General features: G+C 59.3%; 2 protein-coding genes across 4 annotated transcripts; one reads left to right on the top strand and one right to left on the bottom strand.

The window, feature by feature from the left end:
* The first annotated feature begins 662 nt into the window (after positions 1-662).
* On the top strand, positions 663-2,905 carry LOC120697761 (zinc finger CCCH domain-containing protein 39-like). 2 transcript variants are annotated; one of them, XM_039981082.1, is made up of 3 exons: positions 663-768; positions 1,252-1,950; positions 2,070-2,905. In XM_039981082.1, the coding sequence occupies exons 2-3, from the start codon at positions 1,309-1,311 to the stop codon at positions 2,406-2,408; spliced, it is 981 nt and encodes a 326-aa protein (XP_039837016.1). In that variant the 5' UTR covers positions 663-768; positions 1,252-1,308; the 3' UTR covers positions 2,409-2,905. The 2 variants fall into 2 exon arrangements, with proteins under 2 accessions (XP_039837016.1, XP_039837015.1); XM_039981081.1 differs by having other exon boundaries at positions 2,064-2,905.
* On the bottom strand, positions 1,972-19,579 carry LOC120697763 (probable 2-oxoglutarate-dependent dioxygenase AOP1). Of its 2 annotated transcripts, XM_039981086.1 has the most exons (4): positions 19,103-19,579; positions 18,688-19,009; positions 18,214-18,266; positions 3,965-4,650 (listed from the first exon to the last, which is right to left on the bottom strand). In XM_039981086.1, exons 1-4 carry the CDS (start codon positions 19,489-19,491, stop codon positions 4,461-4,463), a joined length of 954 nt encoding a protein of 317 aa, XP_039837020.1. In that variant the 5' UTR covers positions 19,492-19,579; the 3' UTR covers positions 3,965-4,460. The 2 variants fall into 2 exon arrangements, with proteins under 2 accessions (XP_039837021.1, XP_039837020.1); XM_039981087.1 differs by lacking the exons at positions 3,965-4,650; positions 18,214-18,266 and adding an exon at positions 1,972-2,488 and having other exon boundaries at positions 19,103-19,578.
* Between the last annotated feature and the right edge of the window lie 11 nt (positions 19,580-19,590).

Raw genomic sequence — 19,590 nt, 5'->3', positions numbered from 1 at the left:
AGCGAAGCAGGCTACAGTAGTAGTAGTAGACAGCGATATAGGAGTTTATGTTAATTCCATCAAGAACCGCACCATAAGCAATAGCCATACGCGGCCCGGAGTAGCACTGCGGGAACAGGTACAGAAATGAGAAGCTCGGGTTGGCCCACGCGATGATTCGTTAGTGGTTCGATGGTCTTGAGCGGGTACTCAGAGTCAGAGACGAATGGAGCTCTCCTCCTACGAGGTGTGTAGCTCACTAAACTGGCCACATTTTTCCGCTATCAGTCGTCAAACTAGCAACAGAGCTTGCGTTCTCTAAGCAGTTTTGTCTGCTTGTGTAGTATTTCGGATTTTATTCTCTCACAGAGAGTATTGCTGAATGCGGTTAAGCTGCATTTCGAAGGTACACCACCAGTCCACCAGTTATTTCTGATCAGAGAGGGCACCCGAGCCGGGCAAATTCGCAAGCGCTGCGCGGCAAGAGAACAGAAAAGAAAGGGGTTCAAAAAAAAAAACTCGTGTTAATTTCTCTAACAGCCTGCCACCCAGCAGGCGCACGGGGCCCCACTGAATCCGCCGATCGCCTGCGTGCGGTGGTGTGCGACGGCCTATGTATACGCACCCGCCTGCCCGCTCGCACCCAGCGGCATGCCGGCATCCCCCCCCCCCCCCCCCCCCCCCCCGGTCCTCTTCCCTCCCGGCCCTCGTTTCTCCGGACTCCTCTCCAACCCCCAAATCCGCGCCCCGAGTCGAACGCGCGCTCCAGCAGGGGGAGCTAGCGAAGAGGTGAGTGCGCGAGCTGTTTGATCTTAGCTTCCATCCTCGTTCCTCTATCTGAGCTGTGCATTTGATCGGTTTTATCCGCCGTGTTTGATTCTCTCCCTGCTTAATTGGGGTGGATTTTGATGTGACTGTTGCGGTTGCAACGTAGATTAGATGCTGGGTTCCGTTCTATTTGAAAACGGATTAGTAATTTGAGTAGACTCAACTCATTGGCTGCTCCCTGATTGCTTATTGCTCGCGTGTCTGTTTGAACTGAATTCGAATTCGAATGTTAGGTTCAATTCCAAGTGCAGATGCTGTGATTGTTCGTGGCTCGTTTTTGTGTTTGAATTTGGTTCGTGTTTGGCTAGTTCTGTTCTGCCACCGCCTTGAGCAATATGCTTCGTGGATGTTTCCTGCAGTGTGCAGTCCAGTTCGCTCCAGAGACATATTTCGTGTGATTTTCCTTGGATTTTTCCCTGACGTTTTGATCCGTTTTGGTTGCAGGGGCGAGTTGTTTGCGGAGGGAAGAGGAGAGCAGGGCGCTACCGCGCTAGCGCCGTCATGGAAGTAGTCCTTGCTCCGGACCAGCCCGACGGCCTGCACGCGGCGTTCGGGCCCAAGGAGCCCTGCGGCTTCGGAGATCGACGCTTCTCCACGCCCAGCCTTCTCAACGGCGGCGATCTCTTCTACGGCTACCCCTCCCCCTCGTCCCCCTTCGGCCTCGGCCGCGTGCTCTCCTCGCCGTCGCCGCGCGCCGCCTCGCTCTCCCGCGGCTCCTCCGACTCCGGCTCCGTCGTCGATGAAGGGAACGATGCGGCCGCCGCCGCCGCCGCCGCCGCAGAGCGCCGCCAACGCCTCGCCCGCCTCGCGCTCCAGTACCAGGAGGTGGTCACCTGCTTCGAGGTCTGCCTCTCGTACCTCGCCGACACCAGCAACGAGGCAGCGACGCTCCGCCGGGAGAACGACGAGCTCCGCATCGCCAACGAGGATCTCGCCCGCCGCATCAAGATGGTCGGCGGCAGGCTCGTCGACGAGTTCAGCGGTCTGAGCCTCACCGAGGAGCACCCCATCCCACTTCTTCCTCTAACACCGCTGCCAGCCCCACCGGCGATACCGAAGAGCATCTCCGTCCGGTCGCCCGTTTACCTCAAGATGAACCAGAATGGCAAGCATCGCCCCTCCAAGCCAACGAAGCTGGGCTCGGTGAGATCAATGCACACACCATTTTCCCCGTCGCTGTGATTGATTACAGTGTCCGATCAATCAGTTCATGACTCTTTCCTGTTCGTCTGTTGTTCTCAACGCGGCAATCCAAGCCGCAGCGCGTGTCCGTAGGCATGGAAAGTGGCGTCAATGGGGAGGGGGAGCTCAAGGGTGGGGAGGAGCAGCAGCCCAACAGCGGGCTGGAGTTCGAGGTGTACAATCAGGGCATGTTGAAGACGGAGCTGTGCAACAAGTGGGAGGAGACCGGCGCGTGCCCGTACGGCGACCAGTGCCAGTTTGCGCACGGCATCGCCGAGCTCCGCCCCGTGATCCGCCACCCGCGCTACAAGACCGAGGTCTGCCGCATGGTGCTCGCGGGCGTCGTCTGCCCCTACGGCCACCGCTGCCACTTCCGCCACTCCATCAACCCCACCGACCTCTTCCCCCTGCACCCCTGATTTTGTCAGTCCATCACCGACCGCCACTCCCTCGCCCGCCTCCACCCTCTCCAAAGTCATCCGTTATGCCATTGTCAGTCCTATAAAAATAAAAAGACCATGTCATTATCAGAGGTGAGGCTGAAAAGGGGAGCCGTAAATAAGGTATAGCTAAATACATAGATAGAAAACGAAATTGGGCTACATAATTAGCACTCAGGCAAGATGTGAATATAGACTTCTAGACACCAAGCTGTTCATATGGGGCTGATCATCAGATATGTGAGTTATTATGTTGGTAGTACACCATAACACCATATAGGTTATGGTGTTATTCCTAGTCAGTGTTTTTGGGGCAGAGAGGCGAAAGTCTGTGGACTCCTGTAAGGTAAACTTGGTAAGGCTGTTATCTGCGTTTTCATTGATGTGTTGAGCACTTGCACATTTGACAAGTGCAAGCATCTTCAGTTGTACTGTTTCTGGGAAATTGAAGCAATGAATTGTATTTTGGTAGAATATGCGAAGCTTGCAGATTTTGCCTCCAGTTTCTGGTGCTCTGTTTTCTTCAGATCTTTGCTTTTCTGATTTTCTTCCGAGGGAACTTCTGCTGTCCTAATTTTCAGTCTCTCTATCAGACTATCCCTGCTATGGATGGTGATTTGCCTGATATTTTACCCCGGTTGCTCTTGTGCCCAGCTGATGGATGGAAAATTGTTTATTCATATATTCTGAACAAGTTGTTTTCCGGTGTGAACAAATTTGGCTATAATATTGTACATTGTGGATTTCTGTTTCGTGTGATCTGTACACGAAGGATACTCGGTAAGTGATTACACTTTACATACAGTGCAGGTCAGTTCGTGGTGGTAAACTGCTTATTTGGAGTGCAAACACGCAACACAAAATCAATTATTTCATGTCTGCCAGAACGCCAGTTTGTTCATGTTTCAGGCTACAATAAGCTAAGCGTCTGTTTGGTACGGCTCCGGCTCCTCCAAAAACGGCTCCGGCTCCTCCAAAAACGGCTCCGGCTCTGGGTTTTTTTGGTGGAGTGGCTTCTCTGGTGGAGTTGGAGCCGTTTTACAAAACGTTTGGCAAAACAGCTCCATTTTATTTTTTTATGAATGGATTGGCATGGTCAAATGTCCAATATGCCCTTAGATATTTGAGCTGCTTAAACTGATGAGTTGTGGTATAATACATACAAGGAAACATGACGGATTTAATTGAATTCATGTGGAAATAAAATAGATAAATAAATATATTGGTTAGGTAATATTGGACGGGTACGCACGGCGGCGAAGTTGCGGACGGAGTATGCACGCCTCCGACAGCAGCACGAACTGCTCGTTGCCATGGTCCAGGAGCGCGCTCGCCAGCAGCCGCCTCTTCGCCTCCACCAGGCTCACGCCTCCACCAGGCTCACGCCTCCACCAGCGTCCAGGCCCCTCCCCCTTGGAGGATGCTCAGCGCGCGCCGCACCTTGGCCTCCCGTCGCAGCTCCGCCTGGATCCGCCCCCGCCTTGTACAGGGACCCAGCGCCTCTGCCGTCGCCTGGATCCGTCGATTCCGGTGGCCAGGGAGCCCTCCCTGCGCGCCGCCGCCGCCGGCGGCTGCCGGAGAGGATTCATGGCCTCTCTGTATCGCTGGGAGCAGGGGAACGGGAGGATGGTGAGCACTCTTTTTTTTTTCTCCCGTCGGGGCTTGGAGGGTTGGGGGAGTGGCAAAATTGTGGTTATTCCAGCAAAGTTTAGGGGCAATCGTGGAAGGAAGGGCAATGGTCCGCTGCCGGAGCCGCGCAGAGCCTCGTTTTGCTGGCTTCACGTCGCCTGTGGAAGCCGGCGGCGGCTCCAGCAGGGGCTTCACATGTGGAGCTGGTTCCCAAACCATCGTTTGGCAGGGCTCCGGCTGGAGCAGCTCGTGGAGCCGCTCATTGAGCCCTACCAAACAGGACCTAAATATACTCAAGGGTGTACTGCAAACGTTCTCGTATGCAGGGGTGATCTGATCTCAGTCTCTCAGAGCAGATTCTACACTGGTGTACCGGGCTGAACTGCAGACGCATTATGTTGCCTATAATCCACAGTAGGCCCTGAGCTTATCTTCGTGGCGAGCGTCTTCCTCAGAAACGGAGAATCGCACGAAGTCGTCGTGGTAATAAGGCTTGAAACGAGGAGGGTGATCATCACCCACAAGTTCATCGGGCGCCTGAATCTTGCCGCTGAGGTTCGAGAACAGGATGGCAGAGTATCTATTGACATCCCCAGTGTCGTGGAGCTGCAACCACGGCCGGGTGGCGGAAGGCACCCGCCCTAGCCTAGAGGGTGTGTACTCGGGGGTTAGCTGGTCCCAGAACGATCTCACTCAAGAACACGATGAACACAGCAAGATTTAGAGTGGTTCGGGCCGCCAGAGCGTAATACCCTACGTCCACTGTGTGTTGTATTGCCTCCCCACGAGAGTGTGAGAGCTTGTGTTCGTCCAAAAAAACTTGTCCTGTGCACAGCGAGTGCCTCCCTTTTATATCCCAAGGGAGGCGCGTACATGGTTGCCGGGACCCCGACAAGTGGGCCCAGCGATGCGGTATAAAATATAGTACTGTTCATCATTATGGCGCTGCAGGCAAAGGAGATCTTTCTCTGGATATCTTTGCCTGCTCTTGGAGTCTCCCGTTCAGCGTGTCTAGGCGCTGTCTTGTCGGAACGGCGCCCGTCGTAGCCAGTGGCGTCGCCTGCCACGTAGCTGAACGACTGCGTAGGGAGCGGCGTAGGCGGCATGATGGAAAAGTGCCGTGCCGTCGTATCCATTTAATGCGGCTGACGAGCTCTGCGCGGGCGCGGCACAGGCGGCTGCACTGTGCACCTTGGTAATACGCGGTGCACAGCGGGGCCTGTCAAAGGCTGTCCCGCGTGCTGCGGCGGCAGAGCATGCGTCAACCATCCGCATTAAATGTGGTGGGTGGGCGAGTCCCCCTTCCGGAGGACTCGCGCACGAGCCCGTGCCCGTGCCCTCGGGACACGTGGCGTCTCCGGACCCCCGCACGGTAAGGGGGTCCGGACGGCGCAGGAGGTCCCGGACCCCTATGGGGGGTCCGAGGCCTGGCTGTCAGCTCGGAGCTTCCATCCCTTAGAGACACGTGGCGTCTCCGGACCCATCCCCAGGCGGGGAACGGGTCCGGGGCCGTTGGCCTGGTGAGGGAAGAGCCTGACCGGTGGGGCCTGGCTACTCCGTCCTTACGCGTAGTTACGGATAACTACGAGGGTTCTGTCTTGCTGTGGTAAGAGTGGGTACCCCTGCTACAGGGTACCGACAGTGGCCCCCGGGCCCACCTTGGGGGAGGTACGAACCCGCAGGTGGGGCCACTACTGCGATTTGGCTCTGCATAGCTTGAAGTTTCTTGCTGCAGAGGTCTTGACCAGCCTTGACCATCCATCGGATTGTTCGCTGCCTCATCACATCGCAACGGCTTATTGACTCGTGGCCCCCACGCACAGTGGTACACCTGGTCATGCGCGCGACGCTCGGCATTCTTGCGGCCAGAGTAAACTGATCATTTACCACCGGCGCAGTTCCCGAAAAGCTCGGCCACGCCAGCGCTTAATGCGCGCACGTCAGCTCGGCTTCCGCCTCGCTCCGCGCGCGCGTGGGCAACGGTTCAGATCCCGTCTTTTCGCACCCTTGTTCGTTACCCGCTCACCCCGCCAGGTGGGCCTGGGCCCCCATGTCATGGACTGGGCGGTTAACTCCGGGCGCGGGCGTCGCTTGGGTTCCGGCGACGGTTCCGGAGTGCGCCGGTTGAATCGGGCTTATAATGGGATGAATCCGCATTCCGCGGTTACTTTCCCGCATTCGCCTTCTTCCTTCCAACCTTTGCGCCCCTTTGCCTTCGAGCTTTCCTCGCCCCTTTCTCCCCCACACAGGTTGCTTCTTACTCCACCGAGAGATGGCGTCCCTTGTTCATCCCCGCCGCTACCAGACCGAGGGAGAGTTGAACACAGTGCGCCGTCTGCTGGGATGGAGTGCTCAGGAGACCGGCTGGGGGGTGCGAGCAGGCTCGGTTCCCCTTGGCAACCTTCGCGCCGGGGAGTTTGTGCTATTTATTTCGCACATCTCCTCCGGCGTGGGACTGCCGATTTCTTCGTTCCTGCTGCTGCTGCTGGAAGACTTCGGCCTCCAACTTCAGCATCTGACGCCGCACTCCCTCCTCCTGACGTCCATCTTCGTGCATTTATGCGAGATGTTCGTGGGAGTTCGGCCCTGCGTCATTCTCTTCCGCTATTTCTTCATTCTGGTGAGGTCCGGAAGGAGCAAGGACGAGGTGGGGGGGGTACTACTTCCAGGTGAGGAGTGACCTGGCGACTCCTTACATTCCCGGCCTTGCTGGCGGAAAGTGGGAGGAGTGGCGCAGGGACTGGGTGATCGCCACCACTGAAGCCAACGAGCGCCTCGCCCTGCCGACCGAGGGGCCCGCCTCCGACAAGGCATCCTGGAGGGCCAAGCCGTCGCTGCAGCCGGAGTTCGACTCCGTGCTGGACAAGATCAGGTCACTGGCGGAGAGCGGCCTCACCTCGTGGCACGTGCTCGGAGACTTCGTGAAGCGCCGGATCGCTCCCCTGAAGCAGCGGCCGCGTCCTGCGTGGAACTTCACCGGCCTCAACGACTGCAGCAGGACCCAACGCGGTGAGGGGAGCGACCTGACTCAGGAGGCCTTGGAGGTTCTGGTGCGGAACGTGACTGGGGACGCCTTCATCCCGGAGAACCTGATCCTTCCGCAGAGCATAGTCCCCCTCTGCGAGGACTCTGCGAGGACGGCGGTGCTGGCCACCCTACCAACCCTGGACGACGGGGGACTGGCCCCACGCCAAACCGGAGGCGACGCGAACCGTGGGCTCCGGATCCTTGGCGCGTCCGGGGATCAGGCCACACTGAGTGCTGCGGGGTCCGGCGCCACCACGAAGGGGAAGCAGGCCGCGGCTAGCAGCGCGGCCGCAGCCGGCTCCAGCCGGGCACAGGGCAGCTCCGGTGCATCGTCGGGCTTCGCAGGCCGGCGCAGGCTACTCCGGGGCGACGGGACCCTGGTCTCGGAGCCCGCCGCGAAGCGCCAGAGGTCTTCCGAGGGTGCAGGCCAGGGTAGCTCCCGAGCCTCTAGGGCGACTGGACCACCACCATCGCCGCCGAGGAATTCCTCCCGCCGGCAGCAAGAGCAGCAGCAGCGGCAACAGCTGCAAGAGCAGCGGCAGCAGGCACGCGGGCGGCAACAGCAGCAACAGGTGCGACCCCGGGTTGCGCCCATGTCGCAGCCACAGGGACAGCAGCAGCGGGAGCAAGCCCGGGTTGCACCTGCAACGCAGCTGCAAGGGCAGCAGCAGCAGCCGCAGGAGAAGAGGCCCGGGCTCTGGGGACGCTGGGTACCCGGTACTTCTGGGTTAGTGTCATCCTGCTCTCTTCCCTTGCGCCGGTGCTCTGTTTTGTTGTTTTTTGAAGGCTTTTCTGCCTTGTTACCAGGGCTCCTCGCCCCAGCGGTTCTCCTACCCTCGCCGGCACATCGGCAGGTGCCCAGGCGTCGGCGGCCTCGGCGTCGACAGCGACGGCGACAGCAGATGCGGGACCCTCAGGTACAGCGACCTGCTGCTAGCTCCGTGGCGCATGACGTGATGCTGACTGGCGTGTCATTTTTAGACTCTGCAGCGCACAACGCGGCGGCGGCGACGGGGGCGCCGGTGCTGGGTGCAGCCGCGCCCGGCGCGGCGACGGTGGAGGCGCCGATACTGAACGCAGCAGCATCCAACACAACGGCGGTAGAAACGCCGGTGCTGGGTGGGGCAGCACCCGATGCCGCGGCGGCTGAAATGCCGGCTCTGGACGCCGCGGCCCCCGGCGCTGCGGCGGCGGAGGCGCCGGTGCTGGGCGCAGCCGCACCCGACACGGTGGTGGAGATGCCGGTGCTGGGCGCAGCCGCACCCGACGCGGCGGCAGCGGAAGCACCGGAGCTGGGCACGGCCGCGTCCGCCACGGCGGCAGCGGGGGCGCCGGAGCTGAGCTCGGCCGCGCCGGACACGGCGGCAGCGGGGGCGCCGGAGCTGGGCACAGCCGCACCCGACGCGGTGGCAGCGGAGGCGCCGGAGATAAGTGCCGCAGCGGAAGCCCCCACCTCCAGCTCCGGTCCGGTTGCAGAGGAGGAGTTGGAGGTGGTCTTTGGCAGGCGGCTCCTGCAGCTCCAACTCCCGGAGGAGGATGCAACTCCCCTTCCTCAGGTGCTGTTGCAGGTTCGGCGGTCGATCGAGGAGGCAACCTCCTCCGTCGAGGTGGCCTTCCGGCGGGAGTGGTCTGCCCTGGAGAGCGAGCGCCAGCGCCTCGCCGACTGGCACACCCGCCTGGAAGCGCACACGAAGGCTGAAGCCTCCCGCGCTGCGGAAACTCGGTCAAAGCTCAAGGCGGACCAAGAGGACTACCGAGCCAACCTTAGGAAGGTGTTTGACCGAGAGTTCGCAGTGTCAAACCGAGAGAAATCCTTGGCGCAGCGGGAGCAGGACTTCACCCTGGAGGTTGTTGGCTTTGCTGCTCAGCGGTCCGACCTCGAGGCTCACCTCGCAGCTCAACAGTCCGAGCTGGAGACTCGCAGCGAGGACCTCGAGGTCCGGAGGCAGGAGCTCGATGTCCTCTCTGCGACTCTGCAGGGATGGCGTGAACAACTGCAGGAGAGAGCCCGCCAGCTGACTGCCGACGAGGCGGTTTTGGAGGAGGGCCGGAAATCCCTCGCCAAGCGGGAGGCCCACGCCACCGGCATAGAAAAGGAACTCGGGCGCCAGCGTGAGTCGCTCAAGAAGTTGAGGGATCGGGCGGAGGAGAGGGAGGCCGAGCTCGAGGAAAGGTCCCGCGGGCTCGAGGAAAGGTCCCGCGAGGTGGAGGTGGCCAAAGCGGTTCTGGACACCCGGGTGCGAGATGCGGTCCAGGAGGCGGTCCGGAAGCACCAGGAGGACCAGCGCGCGGGAGCCCAGCGGATCGCTGACTGGGCGGCCGAAGCGAGCCTCGCGCTGGTGCCATTTGGAATGAGCCCAATCCAGGTGGTGGAGCCGCCAGCTTCGATAGCTGACGCCCTCCCAGTGCTGAGCTCTGCTTCGGATAGGCTCCAGCGCCTGGGGCCGGTCCTTGCTGGACAGCTCGAAACCGAGGGCCGCGAGCTGATCCGGATGGTGGCGGAGCACATCCTGACCTGCCTTCGGAGCCACGACCCGACCATCTCGTTGGCGCCCGTGGTCGATGGCCCTGCAGCGGAGACGGAGGCCGCCGCTCGGGACAGCGTGCGAGAGGTCGTTGACTTCGTTGCCGCCTACTTCAAGCGGGAACCTGCGGACCCTTGAGCGGGGCATTGTACCTTTTCCCTTTTGCATTATGTAACAAACTTTGTATTAGCTGAAATTTTTGAAGTAGAAGAAACTTCAACTTAGCTGTTTGTCTGTTGATTTGCGGTATGCAGCACCCCGGCGCCCTGGCCCCCTGGCGGATAGGTTCAATTGATTGGACCTGTCTGCCATGTGAGCCGTAGGAGATGCTCTGGACCTCCTTGGTATAGGGCAGCATAGTCTGTAAGACGAGCTAGCGCCTTGCTCCCTGTGTAATATTCAGGACTTCATATAGAAGAATCGAGTTCACTTATACAGTAGCAATGATACTGCAACTTAGCTACTTGACGCATGCAGAATCCGTCCGTGATGTGTGGAACAAAGCGGATGCTCGGACTGCAACTTAGCCCCCTGGAAGATAGACTCAGTTATTTTGAGTCTGTCTACCATTGAGACTGGATCTTGATCTGCATGAAGGCTTTGAAGCAGATGCTAGGACCCCCTGGTAGGTAGGCTCAATGGTTTGAGGCTGGCTACCACCAATCAGGGCTTAACCTGTGTACCACTTCAAATTTACAGCTTAGTAACAGGCCCGCGGGACTCGTCCGTGACCAGTGCCAGGCTGGTACAAGGTCCGGGCTCTAGATGCGCAGGTCCAGGTTGTTCAGCGCTTGTTACAGAGTGGTGGAGTGTGTAGGCTTAGGGTACGGGACCAGGCTAAGGCGCTACACAAGGCTCCGGACCATTCCAGGAAACAGCGCGATCTCCCCGGACCTGGCTTCATCATCCCAGGCCTCTGGCAGCAGTGGCAAGGTCACTTCGCTGTACTCGATCTTTTGAGTTATAGGACTGGGCATGCCGTGTTGGATTTAGGAAACCAACTCTTGAGCTGGATCGGGGTCCGGGCCCTTAATTACCTGACTCCAGGTACTAGAGTACTTGTTACAGGGTGGTGGAGTGTGTAGGCTTTTGGGTACGGAACCAGCTAAGCGGCTACACAGGACTCCGGACCACCCCAGGAAACAAGCACCCGCTCTCCAGAGTAGGTCCCTAACGGTCTGGACTCTTCTCCAGGAGCAAGAGGGTCCGGATCTGTACGGCAGTCCAGTAACTCAGCTCAGATCTTAGTTGTAGCAACAAGGGCAGAGGTCCCCGCGGGGGTTAGAGAGGTAAAAACTTTGAGAATCGGCATGTGAATTTAAATTTTAACACAAAGACAGAACTGGAAGAAATTATTTCCTTTGCAATCTTGTTGTACATGGCTTGCGCGATGGATGCCAGAGACCGGATTTACGAGGTCAGACCTCTACCGTTCTGGGCCGCGCGTTAGCCGACGGTGCGATGGATGCCAGAGGTTGGGTTTACGAGGGTGGTCCCCAACCGCTCTGGGCCGCACGGTAACTCTATCTTATTACAAAGGAAAGGATTATTTTCCGGCTCTGCCTAGGTGTAGAACTTACGCAGATGCTCTATGTTCCATGGGTTGGGCAGTGGCACTCCATCTTCTGTGGCGAGGCGAACGCATCCGGGCCGGCATACCTCTGTAACCCTGAAGGGCCCCTCCCAGCTGGGGGAGAGTTTGTGAAGCCCTGCTCGGCTCAGGATTCGTCTGAGGACGAGGTCGCCAGCCCGGAGCTCCCTGCTGTGCACGAACCGTTGATGATAGCGCCGGAGCGCCTGATTGTAGCGTGCATTTCGGATTGCTGCTCGCCACCTTCGCTCATCAACGAAGTCCACGTCGTCGCGCCGCAGCTGTTCCTGCATGGATTCGTCAAAGGCCTGGACCCGTGGTGAGCCCAGGTGAATTTCTGGGGGAAGGCATGCTTCAGCCCCGTAGACCAGGAAGAACGAAGTCTCCCCGGTGGCTCGGCTGGGTGTGGTCCGGTTCCCCCATAGTACGCATGGAAGCTCGTCAACCCATTTGGCACCATGCTTCTTCGAGTAGTTGTAGGTGCGGGTCTTGAGTCCCCTGAGGATCTCTGCATTCGCTCTCTCAACCTGTCCATTGCTGCGGGGGTGTGCTACGGACGCAAAGCATAGCTGGATTCCGATGTCCTCACAGTACTCTTGGAAGAGTCTGCTTTTGAATTGGGTCCCGTTATCCGCGATGATGCGGCTTGGGACGCCAAATCTGCACACAATGGACCTGAGGAAGGCGACTGCTGATTTCTTAGTGATATTCACCACAGGGGTAACTTTCGGCCACTTGGTGAAATTGTCGATGGCGACATAGAGGAACCGGTACCCGCCGACAGCCCGGGGGAATGGCCCCAGGATATCCACACCCCACACAGCGAATGGCCATGAGGGCGGAATCATCTGTAGAGCTTGAGCCGGGGTGTGTATTTGCTTTGCATGGAATTGACATGCTTTGCAGGACCTTACCAGCTCAGCCGCATCCTGGAGTGCTGTTGGCCAGTAGAAGCCATGCCGAAAGGCCTTGCCAACAAGCGTGCGAGAGGAGGAATGACTTCTGCACTCGCCTCCATGGATCTCCGCGAGCAACTCGCGGCCCTCTCCCTGGGAAATGCACCGCATGAGAACACCGTTGGCGCCACGGCGGTAGAGATCCCCTTCTACCACCGCGTAGCGTTTAGCCAACCGGACTATGCGCTCAGCGGACACATCGTCATCAGGGAGGATGTTATCTTTCAGGTAGTCCCGGATCTCGGAGATCCATGCATCGGGAGCTCCCTGAGTAGGTGGGTGTGGCTCTGCGAGGTCACCAGGATCCTCTACAGGGCACACGGCCCAGGTTGGGCACCACAGGTGGAGTGCTGCCGGGACCGCTGGCTTTGAGGTGCTAGCTTGATCCCCTTCACCCAGCTCGACAGGCTGGGCGGTAGGTCTCTGCAGCCGTCTTTCGAAGACACCTTCAGGCACGGGTGCCCAGGTAGATGCTCTCGCAGAGAGATCATCTGCTGCTGAGTTGTGCTCGCGGGGAACGTGTTGTAGTTCCAAGGTGTCGAAGTCCTTCTCGAGCTTCCTCACGTGTATGAGGTATGCCGCGAGCTGGGGATTGTTGCAGTTGCAATCCCCTCGGACCTGCTTGATGATTAGCTGCGAGTCCCCCTTCACCAGGAGCTGTCGGACCCCCAATGAGAGGGCTTGCGTCAGGCCAAAGATCAGCGCCTCGTATTCCGCCATGTTGTTGGTGGCCTTGAACTCAAGGTGCACCATGTACTTCAGCTGATCTCCATTTGGGTCGATGAGGACCACACCAGCTCCGGCCCACTTTTCGTGGGCGGACCCGTCGAAGAAGAGTGTCCAGTGGGGTTCGGTGAAGACTGGTGCCCTGATTTCCGGCTTCGGGGGTCCAGCGTTGACGACCGGACCCCCAGGATTGCTTGGGGAGGGAGTCCACTCCGCTATGAAATCGGCCAGGATCTGGCTCTTGATTGCATGGCGTGGCTGGAAGTCCAGTTGGAACTCTGCCAGCTCTGCCGCCCACTTGGCGATATTGCCTGTGGCGTTGGAGTTGTGCAGGATCGCTCTTAACGGGTAAGAGGTCACTACGACAACTCGATGTGCCTGAAAGTAGTGGCGCAGTTTCCTGGACGCAATTAGTATCGCATAGATAAGCTTATGCTTCTCAAGATACCTGGCCTTCGCCTCGTGGAGGATTTCACTGACGTAGTAAACGGGCTTTTGGACAGTCCGAATCCCGATTACCGGGTCCGGCACGCCCTTATCCACCACATCAGGTCCTTGGGCGCCCAGCGGCTCCGGGCTCCCACTGGCACAAGGCTCGTCCGGACCCCCTTGTGCGGGGCCCGGGGCTTCAGGCAGAGGTGAGGCTGACGGGCCCCCGTGTCCGGGGTCCGGCTCACCATCTTTGGCCGGGGAGACCCTGGTGTCCCCCTGGCGAGCTTGCTCCGCCCTCTCGGCGACCAGCACCATGTTGACTGCCTCCGCAGACGCAGCAAGATACAGAAACAACGGCTCACCGGGCTCTGGAACCACCTATACTGGCAGCGAGGTGAGGTGTTGCTTCAGCTCCTGGAAGGCTTGTTCAGCCTCTTCGGTCCAAGTAAATGGACCGGACCTCCTCAATAATTTGAAGAAGGGGAGGGCCCTCTCAGCTAGCCTCGATATGAAGCGGCTAAGAGCAGCGAGAGATCCAGTGAGCTTCTGGACATCCTTGATGCGGCCAGGAGGCCTCATTGCTTCGATCGCCTTGATCTTGGCTGGGTTTGCCTCGATGCCTCGATGTGAGACCAGGAAACCCAGCAGCTTCCCTGCTGAGACGCCGAAGATGCACTTCTCGGGATTCAGCTTCGTGCGTGTGGCGCGGAGCCGGTCGAAGACGAGGGACAGGTCCTCCACTAGTGTTGACCCTACCTTAGTCTTGACCACAATGTCATCGACATAAACCTCAACAACATCTCTAATCAGATTACAGAAGGTTTTGTTCATAGCTCGTACAAACGTGGGTAAGGCATTCCTTAGACCATACGGCATGACAATGTAGCAATAAAGCCCATCTACTGTTACAAAGGCAGTATGCTTCCTATCCTCTATAGACATCTGAATCTGGTGGAAACCAGAGTACGCATCTAGGAAAGACAAAAGGTCACACCCGGAGGTGGAGTCCACGATCTGATCGATACGTGGTAGAGGATAGGGGTCTCTAGGACATGCCTTGTTGAGGCTGGTGTAGTCGATGCACATCCGAAGCTTCCCGTTGGCCTTTGGGACGACGACCGGATTGGCCAACCACACGGGGTGGTGGACCTCCTCGATGAAGCCGGCGTGTAGGAGCTTGTGGACTTCTTCGCGGATGAAGTTTTGTCGCTCCACGGACTGCTTCCGAGGCTTCTGGCGCACCGGCGTGGCGTCGGGGTAGATCCTCAGATTGTGCTCGATCACTTCCCTGGGAATCCCGGGCATCTGTGACGGTTCCCAGGCGAACACATCGACATTTGCCCGGAGGAAAGCGATGAGCGCGTCTTCCTATTTCTCCTCCAGGTTCCCCGCGATACGGGTGGTCCTGGTGGAGTCCGCTCCAATCTGCACCGTCTTCACAGAAACATGGTCCGGATCGGACGGTTGGACCTTGGGAGCCTTTGCAGGCGCCTTGGGCTGCGAGGTGGACGGATCCTCCTCGGAACGCGCAGCCTCTGCCGCCAGAGCATCCAGCCTCTCAACTGCAGCGACGGCAGCGGTGCGGTCGCCCTGCACGGTGAGGACTCCGGCAGGAGAAGGCATCTTCAAGACCAAATACCCATAATGAGCAATGGCCATGAAGCGGTAGAGCGCCGGCCGGCCAATGATGGCGTTGAACGGGAGGTTTACTTCCGCAACATCGAACAGAACGCTCTCTGTGCGGAAGTTCTCCTCAGTCCCGAACGTGACCGGCAGTGTGATGCTCCCCACAGGGAACACCGGGTGTGGGCCCACTCCAGAGAATGGGCGAGAGGGAGTCAGCTTGGACTCCGGAATCTGCAGCTGCTTGAACGCTGCATAGCTGATGAAATTGAGGCCTGCCCCACCGTCAATCAGCACGTGATAGAGCCTCACGTTGGATATGACGGGAGCGGTGACTAGAGGTAGTACACCAGCTCCGGCCATATTTTCCGGGCAGTCAGATGGCCCAAAAGAGATGGTGGTGTTCATCCACCTCTGGTGCGGCGCCGCCTTCGGGACCCCCGGCTTCACCGAGAGGACCTCCCGGCGAAGGGTCTTCACATCCCGTCGGGAAACAAGCTCCCAGCTTCCGCCGTACATTACATACAGCTTCTTGCGGCGGTCGCCGTTGTCGGAATCGGAGTCGTCGTCGTGGTAGACGCCCTTCAGCTCTCGAGCGGGGGATTGGTACCCCAGCTCCTTCTCCCCGGCGGCGGCCCCGCTGTCGGAGGCCTTCTCCTTGCCGGCCCGCTGGCGAGGAGGGGATGAACCGTCCTTGGAGGACTGCTCACGCCGCCCACTGACCCGCTTCGCGAGCTTCTGGATCTCACGGCAGTCAGCGGCGCTGTGGCGAGCGGTGGGATGCACTGGGCATGAACCTCCGCTTCCACCTTGCGGGCGAGGGCGTTTGCCGTGTGCATTCTGGCCCCCAGCCGCTGCTGCCGCAGCCGGCGTCGCCGCTGGCGCCGCCGCTGCAACGACTGGTCCACCAGATTGCAGTTCCCCGCGATTCTGGTTCTTGTTCTTCTTCTTCTTGTCACCGCCCTGAGCGGTAGCACTGGAGCCGCCAGCCTTGGCGTCTCCGCTTTGGGGGGCTGAGTGCCATGCACGACCCTCAGCGGCCCTGGCACACTTATCTGCCAGGGAGAAGAGCGTAGTGACGCTTTCCACCTCGTGCGTCGCCAGCTTCTCGAGCATCTTCTCGTCACGTACCCCCTGGCGGAAAGCAGTGATAATAGATGCATCTGAGATACGAGGAATGGTACCCCGTACCTTGGTGAAACGCGAGATGAAGGCCCGGAGCGTTTCTCCGGGCTTTTGCCTCACGGCGTGGAGGTGCGCCTCCACGCCATGCTGCTGGTACGCACTGGCGAAGTTCGCTGTGAACCTTGCACAGAGCTCTTCCCAGGACTGGATCGTCCCAGGCGTGAGGTTCATGAGCCAGGTCCGGGCTGGCCCAGACAAGGCTACATGAAAGTAGCTTGCCATGACGGCGCCGTTACCACCAGCCGCTGTGATTTCAGTAACGTACACCTGCAGGAACTCCGACGGGTTAGTGGTACCGTCGTACTTTTCCGGCAGATGGGGGTGGAACATGGATGGCCATGCCACCGCTCGGAGGTGGTCCGCCAGTGCAGCGCAGCCCACCCCGGCAACTGGTGCGCCTGGCTGTATCCGGGCGTTCACCGGGGGCTTGGGTGCCACCACATCCAAGTCGGCGTTGAGGTTACGGCCCTCAATGTTAAGACGACGCTCTCGCACCCTCTCAACGGAGACGCGGGCATCCTCTCCCGCGCGCCGGCGGTTGAGCTCCGCCCGCAGGTCTTCTGTTCGTGCACCCCTCACGGTAGGGGAGCGCACAGACGCCGACGCACCGCCCTGACGCTGGTGGTATGGTACCACCGCATTGCCGGGCGGAGGTCGTTGCCCAGTCCTTGCAGAACTGGGGGAGGCCTGAGCCAGGTGGAGGAGACGGTCAACATCATCCCGCCACTGCTTCAGGGTGTCTGGCGAGGCTGCCCCAGCCGGGGGGTTGCGAAGCAACTCCCTAGCCGCTGCCAGCGCTCCGCCGCTCGCAGCTTGTGAGGGGGCCCTTGATGGGCGCCCTGACTCTTGCCGGCGAGCAGCGCGCACTGCTGCCGACGGTGGCTGCTCCACAGGCACAGTTGCCCCTGGAGCAGGAACACGGGGAGCGTGTGGCGTAGAGGACGCCACACACTCCGTCATCTCTACGTCGTCCACACGAACCATGGGGACGATGAGGAGATGAACTGTGACCAGCTAAAGAATCCCCTACCTGGCGCGCCAAATGTCGTGGAGCTGCAACCACGGCCGGGTGGCGGAAGGCACCCGCCCTAGCCCAGAGGGTGTATACTCGGGGGTTAGCTGGTCCCAGAACGATCTCACTCAAGAACACGATGAACACAGCAAGATTTAGAGTGGTTCGGGCCGCCGGAGCGTAATACCCTACGTCCACTGTGTGTTGTATTGCCTCCCCACGAGAGTGTGAGAGCTTGTGTTCGTCCAAAAAAACTTGTCCTGTGCACAGCGAGTGCCTCCCTTTTATATCCCAAGGGAGGCGCGTACATGGTTGCCGGGACCCCGACAAGTGGGCCCAGCGATGCGGTATAAAATATAGTACTGTTCATCATTATGGCGCTGCAGGCAAAGGAGATCTTTCTCTGGATATCTTTGCCTGCTCTTGGAGTCTCCCGTTCAGCGTGTCTAGGCGCTGTCTTGTCGGAACGGCGCCCGTCGTAGCCAGTGGCGTCGCCTGCCACGTAGCTGAACGGCTGCATAGGGAGCGGCGTAGGCGGCATGATGGAAAAGTGTCGTGCCGTCGTATCCATTTAATGCGGCTGACGAGCTCTGCGCGGGCGCGGCACAGGCGGCTGCACTGTGCACCTTGACAATACGCGGTGCACAGCGGGGCCTGTCAAAGGCTGTCCCGCGTGCTGCGGCGGTAGAGCATGCGTCAACCATCCGCATTAAATGTGGTGGGTGGGCGAGTCCCCCTTCCGGAGGACTCGCGCACGAGCCCGCGCCCGTGCCCCCGGGACACGTGGCGTCTCCGGACCCCCGCACGGTAAGAGGGGTCCGGACGGCGCAGGAGGTCCCGGACCCCTATGGGGAGTCCGAGGCCTAGCTGTCAGCTCAGAGCTTCCATCCCTTAGAGACACGTGGCGTCTCCGGATCCATCCCCAGGCGGGGAACGGGTCCGGGGCCGTTGGCCTGGTGAGGGAAGAGCCTGACCGGTGGGGCCTGGCTACTCCGTCCTTACGCGTAGTTACGGATAACTACGAGGGTCCTGTCTTGCTGCGGTAAGAGTCAGTATCCCTGCTACAGGATACCGACACCCAGGGACGGTAACCCGGTGAAATGGCGCGTGCATACGGTCGTTTGTCCATGCCTAGAGGACGTGAAAGATCAGAAGCACGAAGCATCATTAGTATAGAAATGGATTGCTTCGATCGCGCCTAAGATAAGCTTGAAACTGCCTACTTAATGTACTAGCCCCGTTTGATTACCAGGAATTAAAGTTTAGCACTAGGGATTCATGTTTAGCCACATCAAATGAGAATATCGTCATTTAGAATATTAAATAAAATCTATTTGCAATTTTTTTTTGCATATATGCAAATTCATGAATTTAATGAGTCTAATTATTCATAATTTGTTTTAGTGATGATATAATAACCATTTTGTAATTCATTAGATTTGTCTCGTGAATTAACACAAGTTCTATAATTAAGTTTAACCTTCCCGAACCAAAGGGCCAGAAGGTTCCAGCAGTAAGTGAGGACATCCAACGGAAGTGCAGCGATGCGTACCCGGAGCGCGTTGCCGACCATGACGACGAGCGACGTCGGCGATGGCCTGACGAGGACCCACTGCCCGTCCCTCGTCTGCGTCTCCAGCCCCTCCACCTCGTGCTGGCACACGACGCTGAGCAGATTGGTGTCTTGATGCGACCCGAACCTGACCGTCTTCTCCGCGGCGCTGGGCGCCTGGTACTCCGACATCCGGAACAGGTGCCACGTCGACGCGCTCAGCGCGTCGTGGTACTTGGCCACCCCGAGCCCTTCCATCACCATCCTCCGCACCGCCGCTTCCAGCTCAAAGATCCGCGCCGCCACGCCATGGACGGCATTGCTGCGCAGCCGAAGCAGAGCAAAGTCAAACCAAACGATGCTTCTCTACGGAGCAAGATCTGCTGCGAGAAATGAAAGGAGGTACCAAGCTTACCAGAAGCCGTCGTTGCTGCCGCCGTCGGGCCACATGAGGCCGGCGAAGTCGCGGACGGGCTCGGGTTTGTTGCCGTCGATGATGGCGAGGCTCTCGTAGCCGTCGTAGCCCTGGAGGCCGCCGAGGTAGCCGTGGTAGGGCTTGTCGGCGCCGTAGTAGTTGCGGCGCTTGGTGTCGACGGGCAGTGCGAAGAGCGGCCTCGCGGCGCCGTCGAAGAGCGCGGCGCGTTGCTCCGGCGTCAGGGCCGAGTACTCCGCGTCGAAGCAGCCGAACGTGGCCAGCGCGTCCATCACCTGGGCGCGCACCGCCGACCAGGTCCCGGTGCCCGGCGCCGACGGGTCCACGCCGGAGAAGTCGATCTTTGGGAGCTGCGTCGCGTCGGTGCCCATCCTCGCCGTCCCAAGTCCCAGCTGAGCTCCGCCTCCGTGTCTTTGGTGGGGATAGGGGTTGCTTTCTTTGCATCCCGTGTTCCCGTCGTGGTTGGTGGT

The sequence above is a fragment of the Panicum virgatum genome, chromosome 3K (assembly GCF_016808335.1).
Source record: "Panicum virgatum strain AP13 chromosome 3K, P.virgatum_v5, whole genome shotgun sequence".
Taxonomy (NCBI): domain Eukaryota; kingdom Viridiplantae; phylum Streptophyta; class Magnoliopsida; order Poales; family Poaceae; genus Panicum; species Panicum virgatum.
This window is presented reverse-complemented; position numbering and strand designations above follow the sequence as displayed.

Coding starts and splice junctions, on each gene's coding strand:
- LOC120697761 (XM_039981081.1), top strand. CDS start 1,309: ATGGAAGTAGTCCTTGCTCCGGACCAGCCCGACGGCCTGCACGCGGCG. Junction 1,951..2,063: donor AGCCAACGAAGCTGGGCTCG/GTGAGATCAATG, acceptor CGGCAATCCAAG/CCGCAGCGCGTGTCCGTAGG.
- LOC120697763 (XM_039981086.1), bottom strand. CDS start 19,491: ATGGGCACCGACGCGACGCAGCTCCCAAAGATCGACTTCTCCGGCGTG. Junction 19,010..19,102: donor GGCAGCAACGACGGCTTCTG/GTAAGCTTGGTA, acceptor TCGGCTGCGCAG/CAATGCCGTCCATGGCGTGG. Junction 4,651..18,213: donor CACCGGGTTACCGTCCCTGG/GTGTCGGTATCC, acceptor CCACGACACTGG/GGATGTCAATAGATACTCTG.